General features: G+C 39.9%; 1 protein-coding gene across 1 annotated transcript in view; it reads right to left on the bottom strand.

The window, feature by feature from the left end:
* Positions 1-16,295, bottom strand: part of LOC306884875 (adenylate cyclase type 2-like) — a 69,545-nt gene extending 53,250 nt beyond the window's left edge. The window contains exons 1-2 of the mRNA XM_079441103.1: positions 15,790-16,295; positions 523-720 (exon numbers count right to left, since the gene is read on the bottom strand). Coding sequence (XP_079297229.1) covers positions 523-720; positions 15,790-16,140 — 549 coding nt within the window. The 5' untranslated portion in view covers positions 16,141-16,295. The remainder of the gene's footprint in view (positions 1-522; positions 721-15,789) is intronic.
* Positions 16,296-26,329: the final 10,034 nt, after the last annotated feature.

A 26,329-nucleotide genomic window follows, 5' to 3' on the forward strand; every position in this document is an offset into this window, starting at 1 on the left:
AAAAACAAAGTGTGTGAACAAGCCAAGCAAGTCGGTTTAATACCTGATTCGTTTTATGGATGCAGAGGCGGACAGAAATAGCGCCAATTGTCATAATTACTCTAAGACATGCATTTATGTTGAGACTGTGTCACAGTCATTAGCCAGAATCATGTGTTAAGCGGAGTTCAATGAACTAATGAATGATTCAGTGCGCAGAACAGCTCGCACACTAAAATTCATGAATTACTGTGCAAATGACTGGAGGAAAATGACACCGCGTTAGTGAATATCTGCATGATTGTGCAGCGCTTTCATTGCGTCTGCTAGTGCTTTCCATCTGAGTAATTTACTTGCAGATCTACATATATAAATGGCACTGACGCAAGTCGTGTTTTATGCATGCCGAATACTTAATTCTGAGCACTTCGGTCTGATAAAAAGGTACATTAAAAAGTGATAGCCGTAGAGGTCGAAGGCGGTCACTGAAGAACAATTCCACAGAAATGGAGAGCGATGAAAGTGCTGTCACTCAAGTCTCACCTGGTCCCATGGACAGATGATCCCACCGAAGAACATGAAGAGGTAACCCATGGCAACCAGACAGCCCCAGATGAGCAGGGAGAAGAGGCGGAGAAGCTTTTTGAAGACCGACTCAATGCAGACGAGGATGAAGATGGCGAGAAAAATGGCCAGAGTTGTGGGCACAGTCATGACGAAGGCCATGTGTTCCTCCATGGTCTGTGGAAACATAATGACAGTTCACAGCTCATTCACTAGCTGATGAAGAAAAGAACTGTCTATTGAGATACGGTGGAAAAGAACAGACAAGGCATATTCGCTTGCACATTTAGAGCTGGATTAAACACAAAGAAGAACCGAAAGACAGACTCTTCTGAGTCAATGACAAAATAATGAAACTCTGACCCTAACCTCAGACTCTGAACCAGAGTTCAGTCTATTCTGTCCAAACTTTTCCATTAGCATAATGTGTTCTGTCAATGTTCTGTTGAATTATTAATATGGACAATTAACATTTGAAAAACACCCAAACTGTTAGTGCGGTAGTGTTATATTGGGTTTGTGCTCATAAAATGTAATCAAATCAATTAATGTACATTAAAATCAACATTTGCAACCCATTTCACTTCCATAATGCGGCATGTTTGAGTGAAACAGGATATGCAATGGAAAATGTGAACCGGATAAACTGATTCATTGAAAAGAAATATTTGTGGTCACTTAAATATTTTGTAATGTTTTTGAAAGAAGTCTCTTCCGCTCACCAAGGATAATAATAATAATAATAATAAACTTTATTTATATAGCACTTTTCATACATTTTTATGTAGCTCAAAGTGCTTTACAAAAAAAACAAAAAAAACAATAAACAATAAGGAAAAGAATAATACAAATTTAAAAATGACAGCAATTTAAAATCAAAATCAAAATCGGCACCACCCTAACTATAAGCCAGAGTATAAAAGTGTGTCTTTAACTGTTTTTTAAAAAATATTAAGGGAGGAGGCCTGACGAATATTTATAGGCAGCTTGTTCCAAATCGTAGGAGCATAAAAACAAACGGCTGCTTGTCCATATTTCTTATATTTTGCCATTGGGATGTTTAGCAAGGTGGAGCCTGATGATCTTAAGAGTCTATTTGGAATATACTCGGTTAGACACTCTGAAATATATGAAGGTGCTTGTCCATTTAAAGCTTTACAAACTAATAAAAGTACTTTATAATCAATTCTAAAAGAGACTGGTAACCAGTGTAGATCTGCTAAAATAGGCGTTATATGTTCAACTCTTCTAACGCGAGTAACAACTCTTGCAGCTGCGTTTTGAACAAGCTGTAATCTTTCAATTGTTTTTTTAGGCAGTCCTATGAGGAGTGCATTACAATAATCTAAACGTGAGAAAATAAATGCATGAGTCAGCTTCTTAGCATCTTCAAGATTAATAAATGGTCTTACACGAGCTATATTTCTGAGGTGAAAGAAGGCAGTTTTCACAACATTATCAATATGTGCCTTAAATGTAAGCTCAGAATCAAAAATAACTCCTAAATTTTTAACCTCAGTTTTAGTCTGTAGTGCCAGATTTCCCAGACTATTAGGGATGTATACCAAGGATGTATTTATTTGATCAAAACAATGCAGTAAAAACAGTAATATTGTGAAATATTATTACAATTTAAAATAACTGTCTTGTATTTGAATATATGTACATTACTGTTCAGAAATTTGGGGTCGGTCGGTCAATGTTTTTTTTTTTTATGTTCTCACCAATTCTGCATTTAATTTGGTCAAAAACCCAATAAAAACAGTAATATTGAGAAATATTATTACAATTTATAGTAACTGTCTACTATTGTAATATATTTTAAAATGCAATTTATTCCTGTGATGCAAAGCTGAATTTTCAGCATCATTACTCCAGTCTTCAGTGTCACATGATTATTCAGAAATCAGTCTAATATGCTGCTTTGCTGCTCAAGAAACATTTCTTATTATTATCAATGTTGAAAAGAGTTGTGCTGCTTAATATTTTAGTGGAAATCAGGATTCTTTGATGAATAGAAAGTTCAAAATAACAGCATTTATTTGAAATAATAACCTTTTGTGACATTATAAATCACTTTCGATCGATTTAATGCATCCTTTCAGAAAAATCTGTGTGCTTCTGTGTTGTTTTGGAGGCTTTAATATCTACAATAGTCTGTAATAAATGCAACTGCATGAAAAGGAGCGATTTCATGTTATGAAGTTATACGGATTTGGAATGAAATGATTTATTTTTGGTAGGACTATCCATTTAAAAAAGTAAATACGATCAATTTAGTTTCACGCTGACTGTAAAGAGGCAAACCGTGACCTTTCATAAAGTCTATTTCTACCTGAAGCTCTCGTCACCATTCAGAAATTCTCTGTTTGACTGTGCAAGAGTGTGAGGGACTGAGTCTAGACTTACAGTCACACACTCACAGACTGTTCATCTACTGCAGATGGAGACAGAAATGGACAGAGATGCGGCAGGAGGGTACAGTCAGAGGAGAGAATTTTAATAACTACATTATAGCTACATTATCTATGCAGATTTATTGCAGATGACTCATGACATATGCCTTGAAGGGTTTATTACGGTTTCATATGAGCAAAGATGACTTCATCCTCTGGCCGTCATAAAAGCTTTTCTAAAAAAAATATGTATCACAGATTACAACCACGCAATTCGGGTAGTAATTATTTATTTGAGGTGTGTGTGTGTGGCTTGTACGAGTATTGTAGATGTGGGTAATGTGGTGTTGCGCCATCGGTTCAGATGACTGTGTGTGTGTGTGTGTTTTGTGAATGATGAGAGAGCATTGAGCTGGCAAACTCACGGTAATATAATGCCTGTACCACAGTATGACTCACCAGCCATTAGAGGAGACACCCCAGGGAGTACTACAAATTCAAGGGAACTCTGGCACACAGATCGAATCTCAATGAACTCTTGGGGAACACACCCTTTCTGTTTCCATTAGCCACAGACAGATAGAGAAGTGCCCACACCTGCTCCGCTTTTCCATGCACTAAAAATAACTCAACATTGATTCTAACTTGATATTGAAAATTAAAGCAAGAAAGTGATGCTCGATTGTGAAGAAAGTTGCTGTCACAAAGCTAGAGTGTTGATAGATGGTTGCTAAGACGTTCTGGGTGATTGGTACAGGTTCAAGTCAATACAGCCCTGCAGGGAATTTAGCCAATTGGTTTTTGAATGGGATTTTATAAAAAGACATGTATTTTGGCATATTTTGTGTACAGCCTATGCTTGGATTTCTACTTCTGACGATTGTATTTAAGCTTCAAAATTCATAAATGATCATCATGATGAACGAAACATGTAAGAATCATAAACTTTGTTGGACACATTTTCTGCAATAATAAAAAAAGAAAATAAATAAATAAAAGAAAAAAAGAAAAATCCTATTGGGAACCAGGGTGACGTCAACAAAAAATGTTTTTGTTACTATAAAGGCACATTACAACTGCATATGAAAACTTCATACCACACATTCATAATTTGTTATTATTACTTTTAATTTTCAAATGTACTTCGTGCAGATTTTGTTGTGTTTGCCTTGTCACAAACCCAGCTTTTTTATCTAACAGTGTGAAAAGCCATGAATAAATCATTAATACATTTAAAACTATGGTAAACTAAAATAATACTAATAAAAATATATACACTGCCCTCCAAAATTTGGAAACACCCCAACCTTCTTAAACCTTCCAACAAGACAATGACCCCAAGCACACTTCCAAACTGTGCAAATCCTATTTGGAGAGGAAACAGTCAGCTGGTATCATGTCTGTCATGGAATGGCCTCCCCAATCATCCGACCTCAACCCAATTGAGCTATTATGGGAGGAACTGGACCGTGATGTCTGTAAGAAGTGTCCAACCAGTGTGAATCATCTTTGGGCAATCCTTCAGGAGGCTTGGAGTAATATACAGTATCAAATCAATGTTTGAATAAACTGACAGCTCGGATGCCCAGATTATGCAGAGCTGTAATAGCTGCTAATGGTGGATATTTTGAGGGCAAGGCAAGGGCAAGACAAGGCAGGGCAAGACACAGACATCAAACACCGGGGAGTACGAGTAGACCAGACGAAATCTAACTGAACAGACAGGACTTATATACACAGGTAAATCATAGATAATGAGACGAACATGGCTGGACATGAGTTAAACTAATGATTACATTAACAAGGACAGGAAACAAATAAGCAAACATAAGGCAGGAACACATGACAGACACGACAGAACCCTGACAGTAGTCCAAAACCCCACTTTTCTGGGCGTTTCCACACTTTTGGAGGGCAGTGTATATACTTTTTCATTTGCATAATTTTTTCAAGAATTACAACAGATGCAGTGTAATTTTGACCATGTTGAACTTATTTACCCATAATACATTTTTGATGAAGTACTTGCTTAAAGGAACATTCCCGTTTTGTTGAAAGTAGGCTCATTTTACAATTCCCCTAGAGTTAAACAGTTGAGTTTTACCGTTTTTGAATCCATTCAGCCAATCTCCGGGTCTAGCGGTAGCACTTTTAGCTTAGCTTAGAATAGATCATTGAATCTGATTAGACCATTAGCATTTGGTCATCAAAAATGACTTTCGATAATTTTCCTATTTAAAGATTGACTCTTCTGTAGTTACATCGTGTACTAAGATGTGTATTCGTATATTACGCAGCACCTGAAAGTCAATATAATCGCTAGAAATTAAGTGTCCCCAACTGAGCAAGCCAGAGGTGACAGCGGCAAGGAACCAAAATTTTTGAGCGAGATGCTAATGGTCTAATCCGATTCAATGATCTATGCTAAGCTAAGCTAAAAGTGCTACCGCCAGACCCAGAGATCAGCAGAATGGATTCAAAAATGGTAAAACTCAACTGTTTAACTCTAGGGGAGTTGTAAAATGAGCCTATTTTCAAAACATGTGGAGTGTTCCTTCAAAGGAATACTCCACCCAAATATTCTCTCATCATTTTCTCACCATCACATGCTATTCCAGATGATTTTCTTAGATTAAAAAAAAAAAAGTAAAGTAAAGTAAAAAAAAAAAAGTAAAGTAAAGTCATGACGTATTGTCAAGTATGGTGACCCATACTCGAAATTGGTGCTCTGCGTTTAACCCAAGTGCACACACAGCAGTGAGTAGTGAACAAATGTACACACACACACACACACACACACACACACACACACACACACACACACACACACACACACACACACACACACACACACACACACACACACACACACACACACACACACACACACACACACTTCCGGAGCAGTGGGCAGCCATGCTGCAGCGCCCAGGGAGCAGTTGGGGGACTTATATACCCTTGAGCCCTTGAGCAAGGTGCCCAGTCAGTCGTGGTATTGAGGGTGGAGAAAGCGCTGGACATTCCCTCCCCCCACCTACAATTCCTGCCGGCCAGGGGCTCGAACTCGCAACCTTTCGATTACGAGTCCGACTCTCTAACCATTAGGCCACGACTTCCCCACATCAGACAAGTGCAAAGGTTTTTAGAAAAATAATCCATCTCTGCGAGTTCACATACACTTTAAAAAGCATGCAAAGCAAACTCGATTGCAAACCATACAACCCCAGTAGATGAACCAATGTCTTCTAAAGCAATTTTACATTTTAAAGCAAGTTTCCAGTGAACTCTCATATGTGCGTTTAACTGATTAGTATTTTTCTCACACACACTTATTGTTTTGCTTTAGAAGACAGTGATTCATCTACTGGGGTGGTGCAAGCTATCATTGTGTTCACTTTGTGTTGTTTTTGAAGCGTCGACTTTTGCGGTCCTATACACTTGCATTATATGGATTCACAGAGGTGGATTATTTGACTAAAAATCTTCATTCGTGTTCATCTGAACAAAGACAGTTTGAAGACAGTCATACACATCTGGGGCGACATGAAGGTGAGTAAATGATGAGATCATTTTCATTTTTGTTTGTTTGATATCCCTTTCACAAGTAGACAACAGTGTCAGTGAAGAACAAGACAAATCAAGGAAAATATCACTTGCTAACAGCATATTTTTGTGTATAATTTCCAATCAAGCTGTAATTATGTCAAATTATAACAAAATGTGAAAGTATTCACCATCAACAAAACAGTCTGTCTATTTATTCCAAAAATGTTTAAAATGTCACATCCACCATTGTGCATCTTTGTCAAGGCACTCTCAGAAAAAAAAGGTACAAAACTGTCACAGTACCTTTTAAAAGGTACACTTTTGTACCTTATTTACCCCTAAAGGCTGCACGTTAAAGGTGCCATTCATATCTAGCATCATTCATGTCTGCAGCATAAACGGTGTGAGTTATGCACCAAGAGTTATATTAAGGTTTGTTTAAAACCTCATATATGCAATAATAACGTTTGCCTTAGCAAACACCATTAACAACGTGCACTCATCTGACATTCCCCTTCCTCTTTCCAGGGCAATTATAATTAAATGTCTACATCAAAGTGCAGATTCACTGCCTACATGATTAGCCCTAAAATCCCCATTTTAGGCCCATTCCCATCAGCCCTTCTCCTTCCTGTTCTCCTACTCTCATCACTCTTTCATCCCTCTCAGCATGAATCAGACTTGGCTCCCAGCAGTCCCTTTTCTTCACTCTATCAAGGGCCAGAGCTCATATAGCCAGCTGATTGTGCATTTGAGCCCATTTTAATCCGTTTTAATCGGGGTGCTTTGTTACAGCGCTATCCCTTCCACAGCCACTTCCTGTTCATTTGTCTGAGCATTTCAGTTTAATGTGGGTTTGTGTGTGTTTACTGTGGTTTTCCAACCCTGCAGACTTGCTGATGGGACAAAAATGTAAAACATGCCACTCGCCGTCAGCAGGAAGCAAACTTAACTATTCCCACCATACCCACAGTTATTTTTAACTGTCAAAACAGAGCCACATTTTTCATTATCTCACAATTGCAGTACAAAAAATAAAGGAGAAAAAAAAGAAAATATATTCTTGTATTGCATTTTGCAATGTGCGTACATAAGTCCACTGCTGTGCACCTGTAATTTTTGGAACGGTAAGGAGTCATGCATTTTTCATACTCTTATTATTCTTCCAGAGTACTGTCAGACACTTATCTCACACAAGCATCTATTACAGCTTGCTCATCAGTTCTGTATCCATGTTTACACTCAGCTTTAAAATAATGAAAGCTACAGTGGCCACAAAAGATTTGGATAAACCTGCCACACTTTCAAGCATGTTTCTCCCAAAAAAACAAAATTTGCTGAAAGATGGAGATAAGTTTGTTTCTTCATCAGAACAGATTTGGGGAAATGTAGCATTTTACATCACTTGCTCACCAATGGATCCTCTGCAGTGAATGGGTGCCGTCAGAACGAGAGTCCAAACAGGTGATAAAAACATCACAATAATTCACAAGTAATCCACACAACTCCGTTCCATCAAATAACATCTTGTGAAATGAAAAGATGCGTGTTTGTTAAAGACAAATCCACCATTAAGAAGTTTTAACTTTAAACTGCTATATAGCCCATAGTGCATAATTCAAAATAACGCTTCCTCCAGTGAAAAAGTCCATCTCCTGTTGTTCTTTCACATCAATAACCACTGAGGTATTTGTTTAGAACTGTTTTCATACTGCTTTTTTACTTCACAAAATGTGAACCGATGGACTGGAGTGGTGTGGATTGCTTGTGGATTATTGCGTGATACTTTATTTTGATAGTCCACTTTAGACATTCTACTAACAGTAAGTAACTTTGCAACTACATGTCAACTAGCAGTCATTATTAGTAGACTGTCTAACCGATTGTGTAACCGATTATTGTGATGTTTAAATCAGCTGTTTGGACTCTCATTCTGACGGCACCCATTCACCAAAGAGGAACCATTGGTGAGCAAGTGATGTAATGCTACATTTTTCCAAATTTACAAACTCATCATATGGCCTGAGGGTGAGTAAGTTTTCATTTTCGGGTAAAATATTCCTTTAAAAAAATCATGAAAGCTGCTTTGTTCTTTTTACAATCATTTGCATGACAGTTTTTGTGTGTGTGTGTGGATCTATATATTTTTTTTAAATACAGATGAGCATAGTTTTAATTAATTAACAAAAAATTTACTTAAAAATTGTAACATTTTAAAATTAATTTTAAAAATACTTGACTAAGGAATCCTTATGAAGCAGTTTGGCAAAATGATTATTTCTTGGGAAAAAATAAGTTAAAGAGTTTTTAACAAAACTGTTACACTTTTAATATTTGAAAAAAAAAAAAGTCCACCAGATCAATGTTATGTAGTGTGACCAACAATGTTATGTGGTCCAATAAACATGTAGAAATATGCAGCGGAGGAAAAACAATAAAAAAGGTACAATAGACAGGACTCTTACAGACCCTCTTTGTTTCATGATAAAATCAATAAACCAATAAGAGTCAAGATCAATAAGCCTCTTAAAATCAGATCATTTGACCTTTTTATGACTAGGCTAGGTTAGTTTAGATTGTAAAATGTCATGTGGTACAAGCCCCAAAATTTTATTCAAAATATATTTAAAAATATGCTTTTGAAAATGATTTAGATGTATACTCTTGTATCTAATAAAGGTGTAAGGAAATGTGTTCCTTAGCTTGATGCATTCAATTCAAAGATTCCTTGAAAATGGTCTAAAATCTACTTTCTAGTCATCAAGCACTAAGGAACCAGCATATCCTTTAAAATGACCGTAGGACCTATAAGCAAAGCCGAAACGGCAATGAAAAGCATAATTTGTTGCAGATGCCACTTGGTATGAGGTTTTGTTCTTAATGCAATGTCATTCGTACATTTTTAAGTGTGGCTTAAGTGTCCCAATGCTTTCTGTTGATGTCAGAAACCACTGTTTCATGTAATAACCTCTTAATCGGGCTCTTCAACTTTCCTGCACAGGGTGACTGTGATATATGGCAGCACTTCAAAATCTATTTGGTTTGTAAAAAAGTGTGCATTAAAGCATAGCACAAGTACAAACGACATGCTCATCTTACACTGCATTTCTAATTAACTCAGCCAAGCAGAGGCCAACACATTTTTACAGATGCTGTGGAGAGTGTCAGCGACTGAATTCAATCAAAGGCACTATAAGCGAATCTTAATGATCGCATGAGCTGGTAAGATCAGCTCACTGTGACGCCGTCGGCTCCATAACTCATCTAATTGATCAACCTGCATGTCCGCTTCATCCCACTCCACATTATCATATTTCTGCAGTGTTGGCGTCAGCTTTATTACATGTTGCCCCTCCCTGATCTCACCCAAATCCTCCTTGAAAACTCCCAATGACACGCTACACAAATGATCTCGAGCTGTAACTGAATGGGAGGTTTTTCTTTATGTACCGACTAAATGGCTTGTTTATCAGGAATGTGTTCATGAGCTTGTTTGTGTTTGCTGTTGTAACCGAAGCATCGAGAGGATGCGGGTCTGTGGCTCATGTCCAAATAGTCTGTTCCAAGATTTGGCTCTCAGTGTAATTTGAAGAGGTTAGAATGGGAAGGAGTGCAGCCATTAGAAATTAAATCTTGCTAGTAAGAGGCTTATCATCAGGGTGAGAGAAAAAAGTGTCCATTTTTGTCTCACTATCACTGATGGTATCAAATGTGTTACTTAGCACATAAATCATTGCCTGATGGGCTATTATTCTCTTTAGCTAAGAATAAGCCAATTAGATGCTTTTTAAGTGAATAGTTGGATCAAAGTAAGGTTAAGTTCCAACGTCAGAAGCACAGTTCTAATAGTACATACTCAACCCCTATGGCTTATTGAGGAGAGTGGCTTGTTTTCTATATTTTCATTTGGAGGATAATAAGACTGGCAAAATAAATACATAAATAAATAACTGGGAACACCTTAGGAAATATATAGCAACACTACTCTTGCACAAGTAAGCACCAATCACGTTTTCTTCAAAAATTGCACAAATATATCAGTATCATTGAAAATGATTGCATGATTGCACTGTATTTCTGTACTTATTATCAGGACCTGATTTGTGTACTTCGTCAACCACTGATAATAATTAAATTCAATATAACTAAAGTTGTGTAAATGAAATCTCAAGGTTTTGAAAATTTCTTTCACACCAATATACATGTTTTTCTTTTCTTTCGGTTTCTTTGTTAACCAGTGCTCTGTCACTTGCACCTGATTAATGTGACTTTCCAATCGAGTGAACTTTTGTTCTTGTTTTCAGCCGTGTTATCGCATGAGTCCACCAGCACTCCGTCAATCTTTAATCTCTCAGGACAGTGCAGCAGCAACACAATCTTTAGACAGATTTGCTGTGAAAAAACAAGATAAGCCTTCAAAGAGGGGAAGGCAGAACTTCCTGCCCTGAACTGAAACAAAAAGGCACAACGGACGGAGAAACAGCGATAAAGCAAAGTTTGTGTTTCGTGACATTTTTCGGCCCCATTAGCCAGCCTGTGTAAAACAGACTGCTGTTTCCAAGATAAGAGCCTCAGCGCTTCAAAACAACATACCCACGGTCAAACCACAGGAGCATGATGGGAGCTGTGTCACCACACACACACACAAAAGCTCTGCGTAAATGAAGGATGCAGGTCCCCGCGTGCTGGGCAGTAAATGCTACCATCTGAAAGAATGGGGTCTAGGGATGGTCACAAACGGCTGACTAATTGATAAGCGAGGTCGATGAACTGAGATTTGTTCTGTTTTGGTGGCGGTGCTTTAATTAACATGCTGACAGTGTTCTGGGTTGATCGCAGCCCTCCAAAAACTCTGCGATGGACTGAGCTATCAATTCCCTTAAAAACAGGTCATTGCAGTAGGTGATGCAGTAGGTGATCTTTCTCCGGGTTGCGCTTTATTTCACTAATCTGAATTCTCACCATTCCAGAGAATTTACAAAATAAAATGCAACCAGATATGAAATAGGTGTGGGTGATATATGGGTAGACACAATTAACCGGTAGAGATTTGGGACTATCGTCTCTATCGCGGTTACACGTTCACTTGACGTTGCTGTGCTATGTGGTCATGAATAGTAATCGTTTAAAGGGGTCATCGGATGCCCATTTTCCACCAGTTGATATGATTTTTAGGGTCTTAATGAAAAGTCTATAACATACTTTGGTTAAAATTTCTCAATGGCAGTGTAAAAAACAAATTTTTTACCCTGTCAAAATCAACTGTTTTAATCAAGCCATTTTAGTCCATGTTGCTTTAAATGCTAATGACCTCTGCTGACCCCGCCCCTCTCTTCCGTGGGGTGATGAGCAGACTTTAAACTTCAGCCGCTGGCTAAACTGGCTAACTAACACATTATTAGGAAAGGCGATACACCGTATAGATTGAATATTTTGAGACCCCTGTGTTTCAGACCACATGCCTTTCTGTGTGAAGTTTTCATGTTCTCCCTGTGTCGGCGTGGGTTTACTCTGGGTACTCCGGTTTCCTTCCACAGCCCAAAGACATGCAGGTTAGATGAATTGAAGATTCTAAATTGTCCCTCCCCCAAATTGTGTGTATAACAGACTTGTGTATAAGATAAGACTTGTGTATGGATTAACTGGTTCTTGCCATGAATATAGCCATAGATGCTGGTATGGCGTTAAGAAGAAAACAAACAAACCCCTGTGTTTCATCCTTTTCCCATTTTTATATGTACACCACTGTTCAAAAGTTTGAGGTCAGTAAGAATTTTTTGTTTTGTTTTTTACATTTTTAATGTTCTTATGTTCACCAATGCTGCATTTAATTTGATCAAATATAATTTATTTCTGTGATGCAAAACTGAATTTTCAACATCAATACTCCAGTATTCAGTGTCACATGAAAACACAGGTTCTAATTATGACCATATTAGCCCGGTTCTGTCAACACTGCACTGGCTCCCTATTAAACATCGTATACATTTAAAAATCTTGCTAATAACTTATAAAGCCCTGAATGGTTTAGCACCTCAGTGCTTGAGTGAGCTCTTATCGCATTATAGTCATTCACGTCTGCTACTATCTCAAAACTCTGGCCATTTGATAATACCTAGAACATCAAAATCAACTGTAGGCGGCAGATCCTTTTCCTATTTAGTGCCCAAACTCTGGAATAATCTACCTAACATTGTTTGGGAGGCACACACACTCTGTCAGTTTAAATCTAGAATAAAGACCCATCTCTTTAACCTGGCTTACACATAACACTCTAACACATTTCTATTATGCAAATCTATTAAAGGATTGTTAAGCTGCATTAATTAGGTCAACCGGAACTGGGAACACTTGCCATAACACCAATGCACTTGTTACATCATTACATCATAAGAGGAATGGCATCTACGCTAATATTAGTCTGTTTCTTATTCCGAGGTCACCATAGCCAAAAGATCGTCTGTATCCAGATCAGATGGTCACTGCAGTCCCCCGGATCCAGTCTGTATCCAGACCAGATGGTGGATCAGGACCTAGAGATGACCTCTACAGCCCTGAATGTCAGCGGAGATCAGGACAACTAGATGAGCCCCAGAGACAAATCCCCAATGAAGACCATGTCACCTACATGGCCATCGGCACAAGACCATGGGAACCAGACGAGTCCTCTGCACAATCTGACTTTGCTGCAGCCTGGAATTAAACTGCTGGTTTCGTCTGGCCAGAGGAGAACTGGCCCCCCAACTGAGCCTGATTTCTCCTTTTTTTTTCTCCATTTCTGTCACCAATGGAGTTTTGGTTCCTTTCTTAATAATGTGTTAGTTAGCCAGTTTAGCCAGCGGCTGAAGTTTAAAGTCTGCTCATCACCCCACGGAAGAGAGGGGCGGGGTCAGCAGAGGTCATTAGCATTTAAAGCAACATGGACTAAAATGGCTTGATTAAAAACAGTTGATTTTGACAGGGTAAAAAATGTGTTTTTTACACTGCCATTGAGAAATTTTAACCAAAGTATGTTATAGACTTTTCATTAAGACCCTAAAGAATCATATCAAGGTCACCTCTGGCTTGCTTAGTTGGGGACACTTAATTTCCAGCAATTTCGTCAACTTGATTGCACAGATACTATTTGAACTGACCTGAGCTGGACGATCACTGAATTCAATGATGTACTGCCTTTAACTGAAAATTAATTTTTTTGAGACAAAATTGAGACATAATTAACTGTTGTCCTTTTGCATTACTACACACTATTTTCCTATTTAATACTGTAAAGCTGCCTTGACACAATATGTATTGTTAAAAGCACATAAAAGCATTTAAATAAAGGTGACTTGACTCAAGAAACATTTCTTATCATTGCCTCACAAATAGTTGTACATCTTAATATTTTTTTGGAAAGTGTGATATTTTTTTGTTAATGGTCTTTGGATGTCAACGCCAATAGCCTTGTGGGCAGTGCGCCGACATACAGTGCTGTAGATTTTAATGAATTCATGCTGAATACTGAAATATTTAAAAAAAAATCTGACCTTATACTTTTGAACCGAAGTGCAAATATGACAAGAAATGCATCTGATTAGGGTAAGGTGAACCAGAAAAATCTCAGTTATGCAGGTCCTACAATTAGTTGACTAGTTGTTCAGGTAACCCACAGACCAGCTGGTTTTGAAATATATAGTTTCGCAAACCTCTAATGGGGAGCAACGTGTAAATAGTTTAGAATCAATAGAGTTTTTAATTCCAAATCATAGTCTTCTCACAACTAGTTAACTTAAATGAATTGGTTCAAGTTCTCCACATTAGATTACACACAGAGAATACTTCATTACATTGAGGCAACCTTAGGGTTTACAGTGCACTCCAAGCACACTGACTGCAATAATCTACAAACCCATTACACATAAACACAGACAACTGAGCATCTGGTGAGAGAGAAAGAGAGTCAGAGAGAGAACGAGTGAAACAGCAGGTGAAAATGAGGGTTGCAGAAGTGGCGCTCTCAGAAATGGCCCTCTCATCTGAGAGATTCACACAATCTGCCACGGAAAGAAAAAAACACACACGCGTAGACACAAAGAGAGTGCTGCACTCCACACACATAGGTAAAAACATTCTCTCACAGACAAAAATCCCCATTTCTGCAGCGCTACCACAACCACAACTGTGGGACGAGAGAGGAAAATGAATGGCCTCCCAAAATAGGAACAAAACAAAAACATTTTAAAGGGATAGCTCACCCAAAAATGTACATTCAATCATTGTTTACTCGCCCTCATCTTGTTCCAAACCTGTATGACAGTCTTCCTGTTTACAATGACTTTTCATTCTTTTTACATCACAATGGATGTGAACTGAAGCCTTCAAGCTTCAAAATTGACATAAAAGTGTCTTACAAGTGGTTTTTATGACTTATATGCCAAGTCTACTGAAGTCATGACACCTTTGTTTGAGGAACACACCGAAAGTCCACCTACAATCTGTTTAGTGATATAAAATTTAATTTGTGAACTGTTTTAGTCTAATTTATGAATTACTCATTCAGATCGGTTTTGTGAACGGCTTATATGTTGGTCTATTACTCACAAAAAAAGTATCATATGACTACAACAAACTAGGAACGATATTATGATGCTTTTGCCTTTTTTTGAAAGGCAAAAGCTTGAAAGGTCACTATTTATTGTAAAGAAAACGAGCGATCAGAACATTCTTCACAATTTCTCTTTTTGTGTTTCACAGAAAAATGAAAATCATACAAGTTCATAACAATATGATGTCAATGTCAATTTTTGGGTGAAATATGATGAGCAGTTCTCAACTGGTATGTCTTTTCTGATGGGGTTACAAACAGAAGTGAAAATGCAATGTTAAATGCATTTAACAACATAATTGTGCATAGTTTGTGTAGAAAAATAAACAAGCTTATCAACTTTTAAGAGGGAGGAGAAAGCACTTCCCAAATCTTTTTACTATTGACATCAAGTCTGTGTAACTAATCAAACTCTACGGTATTTCAGCACACATTCATCTCTAACTTTGTAGATGCCAGCCAATTTTAACAGATGCCAATATGAGTGGCTAACACAACATACCCTCATCCTGAAAACCATGGACAAAACTAAGCAAGGTAAAATAAAAGCGTTAGACACCTCAGAAATTCAGTTTTGGGCTCAACTGTTGAGTCCCAACTTGATGTCGAATGCAAAGTCCTGAAGCAAAACCAGTTGAGAACCACCTGAGAAGCACCGTGGTCCAATGCAAGACAGAAAAGTACAGAAGAGTAGGTGGATAACGAACAGAGTCTCACCAGTCCGGTGGCAAAAAACACGGCGAGTAGAGCTAGACATGCTCCCATGACGATGAGCAACAGGAACACGATGAGCGGATGCTGCTGGCTCATACGGTAGTAGGACTCGTATACCCAGTCTGGAGACTTCAGCCCCCCGGACGACGCCACCATGTCCTCCGGACCCTCCAGCAGGTACACTGTCTGTTGGAACATGGGGTCCGTCTGGACCCCGGAGCCTTCGTCTTCGTCCTCTTCCTCTTGCTGCTGCCGTTCCGGCTCGTCCTCCTCTGTAAGAGTACTCAGCTGCAGCGGGTGGGACAGATGCGTCCCGCGCCAGGGCAGGAGAGAGAGCGCTGCCGCACGCAGCATTCTCCAGCCAACATGATGAACTGAGCAGCGGAGAGCGACTGAGACACGCACGAGAGAGCGTGTGAGAGGAGGAGGAGGAAGAGAGAGAGAGAGAGAGAGGGAGTGTAGTACTACTTAGTACTACTGACTTTGTAGAGTCTGTGTCGAAGAGAGGAAGAGAAAGTCTTCAAAAGAATGTGAAGGGAAGGGAAGGGAGGAGGAAAAGGGAGGAGAGAGGAAAGGGAGTGGTGGGCTTGACGGAGATCCAACAGACGCAGTATAATGCCAGCTATGCAGCGCGTAGCAGGTTCAATGATATGAGTTAATCAGAGATGACTGATTAGACACCCAGACGAAAATGTGTCGCTCAGATGTTGTTCTTTCATAGCTCAGGAGACTTTCGCACGGTTATGCTTCACTGAAATGTCAACTCTGATTCTTCAGATATTTCTTGGGTGGAATTCCTTGAGTGGAAAATTTTTTTTTTTAAATAAATAATGTTAATATAAACAAATCTGCATCTAAACATTATAAACAATATATAATATAATAATATAAAACTCCTTAGATAGATAACTACACACACACACACACACATATATATATATATATATATATAGTTTCTTAGGTGGAAACATAAACATAATATAATAATATAAATAAAAATAATATAAAATCCCTTGTGCAATATATAGTAAATAAGTAATTCTATATAATAATCTACATACCTATATTATATATTTGTGTGTGTGTGTGTGTGTGTGTATATATATATACACACATATATATATACATAGTTTCTTAGGTGGAAACATAAACATAATACAAATAAATAAAAAATAATATAAAATCCCTTGTGCAGTATATAGTAAATAAGTAATTCTATATAATAATCCACATACCTATATTATATGTGTGTGTGTGTGTATATATATATATATATGTGTGTGTGTGTGTGTATATACAGTATATATATATAAATATATATATATATATATGTATGTGTGTGTGTGTGTGTGTGTATATATATATATATATACATACATACATTACATTTAGTCATTTAGCAGACACTTTTATCCAAAGCGACTTACAAATGAGGACATTAGAAGCAATCAAAACCAACAAAAGAGCAACAACATGCAAGTGCTATTACAAGTCTTGGTTAGCTTAACGCAGTACACTTAGAAAGGTTTTTTTTTTTTTTTTTTTTTAAGAAAACTACTAGATGGAATATAGAAAAAAGAAACCAAGTGTTTTTTTTTTTTTTTATAAGAAACAAGTAAATAGAATAGAATAAAGAAAGCTAGTGTTAGTTTTTCAAGAAAAGCTAGCAGTTAGAGAATAATTATGCAATTGATAGAGGGTCAAATGTGTTTTGTTCTGTTTGTTTTTTTTATAAAAAGAAGGCAGATAGATAAAATAGAATTAGAATAAAGAGGGCTCGAGTTAGAGGGTCAAATGGAAGAAATGTGTTTTTAACCGGTTCTTGAAGATGGGTAAGGATTCGGCTGCTCGGATTGAGTTGGGCAGGTCATTCCACCGGATGGGAACAGTTAAAGAAAAAGTCAGTGAAAGTGATTTTGTGCCTCTTTGGGATGGCACAATAATGTGTCGTTCACTTGCAGAATGCAAGCTTCTAGAGGGCACATAAGTCTGAAGTAATTTAGGTAAAGGGGTGCAGAGCCAGTGGTGGTTCTGTAGGCAAACATTAATGCCTTGAATTTAATGCGAGCAGCTATTGGTAGCCAGTGCAAATTGATGAACAGAGGCGTGATGTGCGTTCTTTTCGGCTCATTAAAAATTAATCTTGCAGTGGCATTTTGGAGTAATTGCAAAGGTTTGATGGAACTGGCTGGAAGACCTGCCAAGAGAGCATTGCGATAGTCAAGTCTCGACAGAACAAGAGCTTGATCAAGGAGTTGTGTTGCATGTTCAGAGAGAAAGGGCCTGATCGTCCTAATATTGTATAAAGCAAATCTCCAGGACCGGGAAGTTTTAGCAATGTGGTCTGAGAAATTCAGCTTATCATCAATCACAACTCCAAGGTTTCTGGCTGTTTTTGAAGGAGTTATGGTTGATGAGCCTAACTGGAAGGTGAAATTTTGATGAAGTGATGGGTTTGCTGAAACTACAAGCAGTTCTGTCTTAGCTAGGTTGAGTTGAAGGTGATGGTCCTTCATCCAGCAAGAAATGTCTGTTAGACATGCTGAGATGCGAGCAGTTATCGTCGGATTATCAGGATGGAATGAGAGGTAGAGTTGACTGTCATCAGCATAGCAGTGATATGAAAAGCCATGTTTCTGAATGACAGAACCTAGTGATGCCATGTAGACAGAAAAGAGAAGTAGTCCAAGAACTGAGCCCTTAGGCACCCCAGTAACTAGATGTTGTTACCTCACCTCTCCAAGATACCTTGAAGGACCTATCTGAGAGATAAGACTCAAACCACTGGAGTGCGGTTCCTGAGATGCCCTTTCTCAACAGGGTTGACAGGAGGATCTGGTGGTTGACCGTATCAAAAGCAGTGGACAGATTCAGCAAGATAAGTAATGAAGACATGGAAGCCCCTCTTGCAAGTCTTAGGGCTTCAACAACTGAGATAAAGGCAGTTTTGGTCGAATGTCCACTTCTGAAGCCAGATTGGTTACTGTCCGGGAGGTTGTTCTGTGTGAGAAAGGCAGAGACTTGGTTGAACACAACTTGTTCAAGTGCTTTTGCAATGAAAGGTAGAAGGGAAACCGGTCTATAGTTCCCTAAATTAGTTGGGTTAAGAGTGTTTTTTTTAAGAAGTGGGGTTATACGAGCCTGTTTAAATGCTGAGGGAAAAATTTCAGTGTGAAGGGATGTGTTAACGATGTGAGTGGGTGCAGGTACAACTGCAGTAGAAATGGCTTGAAAGAGATGAGATGGAATAGGATCAAGCGGACAAGTAGTAGGATGACTGGAAAGGATGAGTTTAGAGACTTCTGCCTCAGAGAGTGGACAGAAGGATGTGAACGGGTGTATGTTTGCTGGTAAGATGTGTTTGACAGATTGTGGTGTGAAGAATTGTGCAGTGAGGTTTGTAATTTTATTAATGAAGAATGTGGCAAAGTCGTCAGCTGTTAGAGTTGATGAAGGAGGCGGAGGGCAAAGGAGGGAGGAAAATGTTTTAAAGAGCATGCGAGAGTTAGGCGAATTGTTAATTTTGTCATGATAGTATATCCTTTTAGCAATGGAGACATTAGCAGAGAAGGAAGAGAGGAGTGATCGATATAAATTAAGGTCAGCAGGATTTTGTAATTTGCGCCATACCCTTTCTGCAGCCCTGAGCTTAGAACGATGTTCGTGGAGAATGTCAGATAGCCAAGGGGCAGAAGGGGTGGTACGGGCTGACCTGGAAGAAAAGGGGCAGAAAGTATCTAAACAAGACTTCAGAGTGGGACAGAAAGTATCAGTAGCACTGTTAGCATCAAGAGATGATAACTGTTTAGGGGGAGGAAGCGAAGATGAAACCATACTATATAGCCGGGAGGGTGAGAGTGAGAGTAAGTTACGTCGGAAAGTGAAATATGGAGGGGTATGTGTTGTGTCAGGAATCATGTTGAGGTTAAGAGTGAGGAGGAAGTGATCCGAGGTGTGCAGTGGAGCAACCAGCACATAAACAGTGGAGCAGTGTCGTGTGTAAATAAGGTCCAGTTGGTTGCTTGATCTGTGAGTAGCCGTAGTTAACTCTCTTGAGGTCAAAAGAGGCGTGTGGAAGTCTGCAGCCTGAGGTTTATCTAGGTGGATGTTGAAGTCTCCAATTATAACTAAGGGAGTACCATCCTCAGGAAAGGTTCCACAAAGTTACTTAGTGGTCCTGGAGGACGATAAACAACTACAAAATGTATTTTTAGAGGGTAGGTAATAGTAACCGAATGTGATTCAAAGGAGCTGTTGATACTCAGAGATGGTAAAGGAGTAAATTTCCAATTATTAGAGATGAGCAGACCAGTACCTCTACCTCTTTCAGTCAAACGGCAGGTGTGGGAAATGGAGAAATTATTGGAGAATGCTGCAGGTGTAGCATTGTCCTCTGGTTTGATCCAGGTCTCTGTCAGGGCCATGAGGTTTAGCCTTGAATGACTAGTAATGGAAGTAATGAAATCAGCTTTGTTGACAGCAGACTAGTCTCAGCCTCATACGTCACGCCCACAGACCGTTGGCTAAACGTCTGATGCATATGGCACACTTTTCTGGAAACACTTCAGGAATGTCGAAGTCGTCATCTGACTGGTTGAATCAAACCGGATTTCCGGGAGACGCGAGTGTCGCGTTTATTTTCGATCCGCCCGGGAAACAAAGATGCCGTGGCGCCAAACCCTCTCACGAAAGAAGAAAGCCGTCGTGTTTACAAATGTGATGACGAACGCTTATCAGAGTCAACTAAACGCTGGATTTTCAAAAGTATGTGGAATATTTAAAATTCGCGGCATTGAATCTTTAAAATACATCCGAGAGTTTCACACACCGGTCTGTTATTGTGGCGACATTTCCACACCCTGAAACGTGACGCTAAACGAAACGAACTATGATTGGTTGTTTGACATGTCGGTCAAACGACCTCATGTGTGGGCCTTGGCCAATGAACGCGGCCATCTATTCCAGACCTTCTGCCGTCAGTCTGAAGGTCTGGCTACGCGAGACTAACAGCAGACTGACAATTCCAGAGACCAATATAAAAAGAAAGTAATGTATTAGCAGACATAGGCAAAGTGCGCAGGTTGTTAGGATTGCGCTGCCTACAGTGTGTTATGCGTGGTTTGCGAGTGGTAGTGATAGTATTGATCTGAAAACACATAGTAAGAATGCCAAAAATCATTAGGACATTAAGTAAAGATCATGTTCCATGAAGATATTTTGTAAATTTCCCACTGTAAATATATCAAAACTTAATTTTTGATTAGTAATATGCATTGCTAAGAACTTCATTTGGACAACTTTAAAAGCAATTTTCTCAATATTTAGATTTTTTTGCACCCTCAGATTCCAGATGTTCAAATAGTTGTATCTCAGCCAAATATTGTCCTATCATAACAAACCATACATCAATGGAAAGCTTATTTATTTAGCTTATTTCATAGTGATGCACTTCTGATTTCAGACTTTTGAGAACCTTTGCACAGTTTAAGACACTGAAAAATCTAGTATGAAACTCTAGGAGACAAATATGAGATTTAAGAAAGACAGTTTCTGCCTCAGAGTAAAAATAATAATAAAATAAAAAAAAGTTAGTTATGATTTGTTTCTTAACATTGAGACTTTAGAAAGTTTTGACTTTATATACTGTGACGAGTCGGCTGCCTCCCCCCTGTCCATCATCACCACCCCGTCCCGTATTCGCCGCCCTTCACCAGGCTCCCGACGGGAGTGGGTGTGTGAGAGAGGAGGGGCGCTGAACACGCAGGGCTGGCGGCGTGTGATGAGGCGCACCTGACGTGAATGGAGCCTCATCACCGCCGCCGTTTAAACGCCGAGCGCGCCTCTCCTCGAGAGACCGGTCTCTTCCCCGTGCATGCACGCTGGTGTCCTCGTGGGTCCAGGAAAGGGAGCGTAGAGGGAACTACCTGCCGCCGCCAGAGACGCGAGCGGCCGGACCCGCAGTCCGGCCGACACTGCACCCGCGATACGGCCGTCGGGCAAGGACGCCGGGCCGTGGAATCCCGTCGAGCACCCGGGGATGAAGGAGTTGGACGAAGCCGCCACAGAAGCCGCCGTCACCCGCGCCCCGGGACCTCCAGACGGGAGCGCGTGCGGCCGCCGGACTCCGCCCCTTACCTGGACCCTTCCCTCCTGAACACTGCCCTCCTTCACGAGCCCCGCAGCACAACGAGGACACCAGATCCCTGTTTATTTTGGACACTTTTCCCCCTTTGGACACTTTATTTTAAATATTGTTTAATAAAAACCTCTCCGAGGCTTGACGCCACGCCCACTGTGTCTGTCGTTGGCTCCTCCCGCCACAGTGGTGGAGAATGCGGGCAGGCGGAGCCTAGACAGCACAGTTGGGCAACATCTGATGACGTCATCCCCTCTCGCTCGCAAGAAGCCGTAGAGCCCATACGGGGACGGAGGAAGGACGGGGACAGCCTCCCAGCCACCAATGGGGTAAGTGACATTCTGTCTATTTGTCATCATTACCCCGTGGTTGGTTGAGGCTGTCAACTAAAACCCGCTTTCTCTGTCCCGGCGCCGGCGCGGTGCGAGAGGGAGCGTTGCCCGGAGAGGAATCCCTGCCCCGCCCACTCCGACCGCTGGAGCCTGGTTGAGGAAGGTAGCACTCCTGCGTGGGCGGCGACCCTCGGACGGGGATGTCGCTTGGGGGGGGGAATGTGACGAGTCGGCTGCCTCCCCCCTGTCCATCATCACCACCCCGTCCCGTATTCGCCGCCCTTCACCAGGCTCCCGACGGGAGTGGGTGTGTGAGAGAGGAGGGGCGCTGAACACGCAGGGCTGGCGGCGTGTGATGAGGCGCACCTGACGTGAATGGAGCCTCATCACCGCCGCCGTTTAAACGCCGAGCGCGCCTCTCCTCGAGAGACCGGTCTCTTCCCCGTGCATGCACGCTGGTGTCCTCGTGGGTCCAGGAAAGGGAGCGTAGAGGGAACTACCTGCCGCCGCCAGAGACGCGAGCGGCCGGACCCGCAGTCCGGCCGACACTGCACCCGCGATACGGCCGTCGGGCAAGGACGCCGGGCCGTGGAATCCCGTCGAGCACCCGGGGATGAAGGAGTTGGACGAAGCCGCCACAGAAGCCGCCGTCACCCGCGCCCCGGGACCTCCAGACGGGAGCGCGTGCGGCCGCTGGACTCCGCCCCTTACCTGGACCCTTCCCTCCTGAACACTGCCCTCCTTCACGAGCCCCGCAGCACAACGAGGACACCAGATCCCTGTTTATTTTGGACACTTTTCCCCCTTTGGACACTTTATTTTAAATATTGTTTAATAAAAACCTCTCCGAGGCTTGACGCCACGCCCACTGTGTCTGTCGTTGGCTCCTCCCGCCACAATACTAAACAAATATATTTCTTTAACTTTTTCCACACAATTATTTTTTAGGAATAAAATCTCAGAAGCAGCAGCCATACGCTAAAGCCTCGATTTGCTTGATATAATCTCATCTGCATCCACAGTCTAGGAGAAACACTGGGGGTATTAAAGATATCTCCTTCATTTTCCTTTCCTATGGGGAGAGACTGACAATAATAACAGCATTAATGAGGAAAAAACAAAGTCAACAGACTGGTTGAGAAGAAATGAGAGGAAACAGGAAACATGATAAAACATTTCCTTGTAGTTCCAAGATCCTTGTTGGTCCTGGAATAACATTCCTGTCAAGGTTTAGCTTTAAAGTGAAGCTGTCTTTGCTCACCTCGCAACCCAACCTGCTTCTGATTTTTGAGGCAGCTAATGCTTAGGAATAACGGATAGGGACTTGACAGAAGATGCAGGAACATGTTGTACTTGTTAAAATCACCGTCACCATCTGTTGCTCTTTTACCTGCGAGTCTCTCAGAAGACTGTCTTTATGTACTAAGTAATCCTGTTGTATTCCAGAAGGTCTTGTGAAGCTGTGATTACACTCTCCAGAGGTAATTAGACAATAAATTGTCTGCTTCAGTTGAGTCAGCAGCCGTGCCGGTCAAGAGCTCTGTGAAGAGAGAAACTCCCAGATCTTCTCATCATCTCAAGTCAAAAGGCAAAAGAAAGCAACACAGCTTTTTCAAATAACATGCACATGATTGAAACGTCTTTCACCTCATTAATAACAAAGCAGTCATTATAGCACCAGCACTGTTATGAGAGACACTTGAGGTGAGAGTGCACTTGTGGGTGAAATCATTGCAATCAGTGATTAAACATTCAACTGAAGACAGCTGAAGTGAATAATTCAGATCTTAACTATTGAATCAAATAATACAGGACTATATTCCATATGCTCATTTCCCCCCCTTGAAATGAAATAAAAAACAGAGGGATATAAGGGTAATAGATCAAAGAGAAATCAGATCTGGTCTTGAGGCCCTGAAGCGATGACCTGTAGAAATGACAATGTGCCATCACCAATTCAAGAAAAGTTGATGTCAGAACCCACCAAACCTACAGGAATAAAACAAATGCAAATTTGACTCTATGCATGACAGGTAATCATATCTATAATAGGCTATTTAAATTCATGTCATCCATATTAGAGTGATATGGCATAGTGGATAAAGCTCACTGATGATAACCCCGAATATTTATGCAAAATTTGAGCCTTGTACCTTTCTTCAGAAGGTGTTTCTCTTTGAAACGTGTACTGAAATTGACTTAGGATACATATTACCATTCAAAAGCTGATGTTTTGATTTTTAAAGAAGTCTCTTATGCTCACCAAGCCTCCATTTATCTGAATAAAAATACAGCAAAAATGGTAATATTGTGAAATATTATTACAATTTAAAATAACAGCTTTCTATTTGAATATATTAAAAAATGTAATTTATTCCTGTGATGCAAAGCTGATTTTTCAGCATCATTACTCAGTCTTCAGTGTCACATGAAGTCATTCTAATATGCTGATTTGCTGCTCAGGGAACATTTCTGAGTATTATCAATGTTGAAAACAGTTGTGCTGCTTAATATTTTTGTGGAAATCGTAAAAAAAAAAGAAAAGAAATATTGGAGTTCAAAAGAACAGCATTTATTTGAAATATAAATCTACAGATCTTAACTGTCACTTTAGAAGCATCACTACTGAATAAACATATTAATTTCTTCAAAATAAATAAACATACAAAAAATCTTACTGACCTCAAACTATTGAATGATAGTGTTTACTAACATAGCCATCCTTGCTCCTTCACTGTAAAAAAAAAAAGTTGAGCCAACTTAAAACTTAAAAGGCAACCAGCTTCAGCAGATTTTTGAGTTTTCTCAACTTTTTGTTGTATAAACTTAAAACAAGAAGTTGAGAAAACTCAAAAAATCTTCTGAAGCTGGTTGCCTTAAACTTTTAAGTTTGCCCAACTTTTTTTTTTTTTACAGTGTTGTCTTATTTGCTTGCACTGTCCTCCAAAACATCTGCTTGTTGTTGTCAGCCAAATCGCCATGCCAGAGAGGACCTGAAGTACTGAGCTGAAATACTGAGACAATAATTGTTTTTTTTTTGCTTCACTACCTTGGAACTCCATATGGAGTCCAAGTCTGAGGCTTTTGTTCAGATGAAACACATGCGAAGCACTGCACAGTTGAAAATAGGCATAAAAGACCCTCGTTAGACAGCCTCCATTAAAGCGGTCCTGGCCTAATGGCTGTGCGAGACTGTGCCACTCTGCTGAATTTTGACTCCACCGAGTCTGTCCAGTGAAATGGGCTGATGATCTCATTAGATGTGCACGTCTGAAGAGCTCCACAGCCACACAAATGCATGTATACATACGCTCGTTGAATTTAATGGACAAAGCCAGCCAGTGCAACCTGAAGCATGACCTTCGTTTGCTGGTGCAAACCTCATCTTATTCGAGTGCATGAGGCATCATCAGTAATCCCTAGCCTCCAGTAATGGAGGTGACATCTCGACATTGCTTGAAGCTCACTGCTGCCATGTTGTGTGGTATTATCATCACTAAACTTCGATTGGAGAGCTTACAAGCCAAATTGTTGTCCTACTGAGCATTGACAAGTCTGGATCCCGACTATCTGGAGTACAACACCTGCATCTCAAAGATCCCATGAAATCAATGAATTTAGTGTCTTTCAGTTTATGCTACCATTCAAAAGTATGTAGAATCTTTTAATGTTTTTAAAAGACGTCTCTCACACGGCAGCAACTTTGTGAAATGTTATTGAAATTTAAAATAACTTCATTTTTTCAAACTTTGTTTTATTCACATTTTATTTTCTTCTATTAAAAAAAAAATGTTTTATCGATGTTGAAAACATGTTGATAAAACAACATGAAAACATTGTTGGTACATTTTTTTCAGGATTCTCTGATGAATAGAACGCTTAAAAGAATGGCATTTATTTAAATAGAAATCTTTTGTTACATTATAAAATTATCTTTAAAAAACGTAACAAAATATTGAGAAAATGTTAAAGATTTAGCAAACATATATCAACACAGGAAAGAAAACGCCACTTGCCAGAAGATTTCATGCATTTTTTGTTCCTCCTGTGGTTCCAAACATTGATGACTTTCTTT

Source organism: Barbus barbus, assembly GCF_936440315.1.
Source record: "Barbus barbus genome assembly, chromosome: 19".
Taxonomy (NCBI): Eukaryota; Metazoa; Chordata; class Actinopteri; order Cypriniformes; family Cyprinidae; genus Barbus; species Barbus barbus.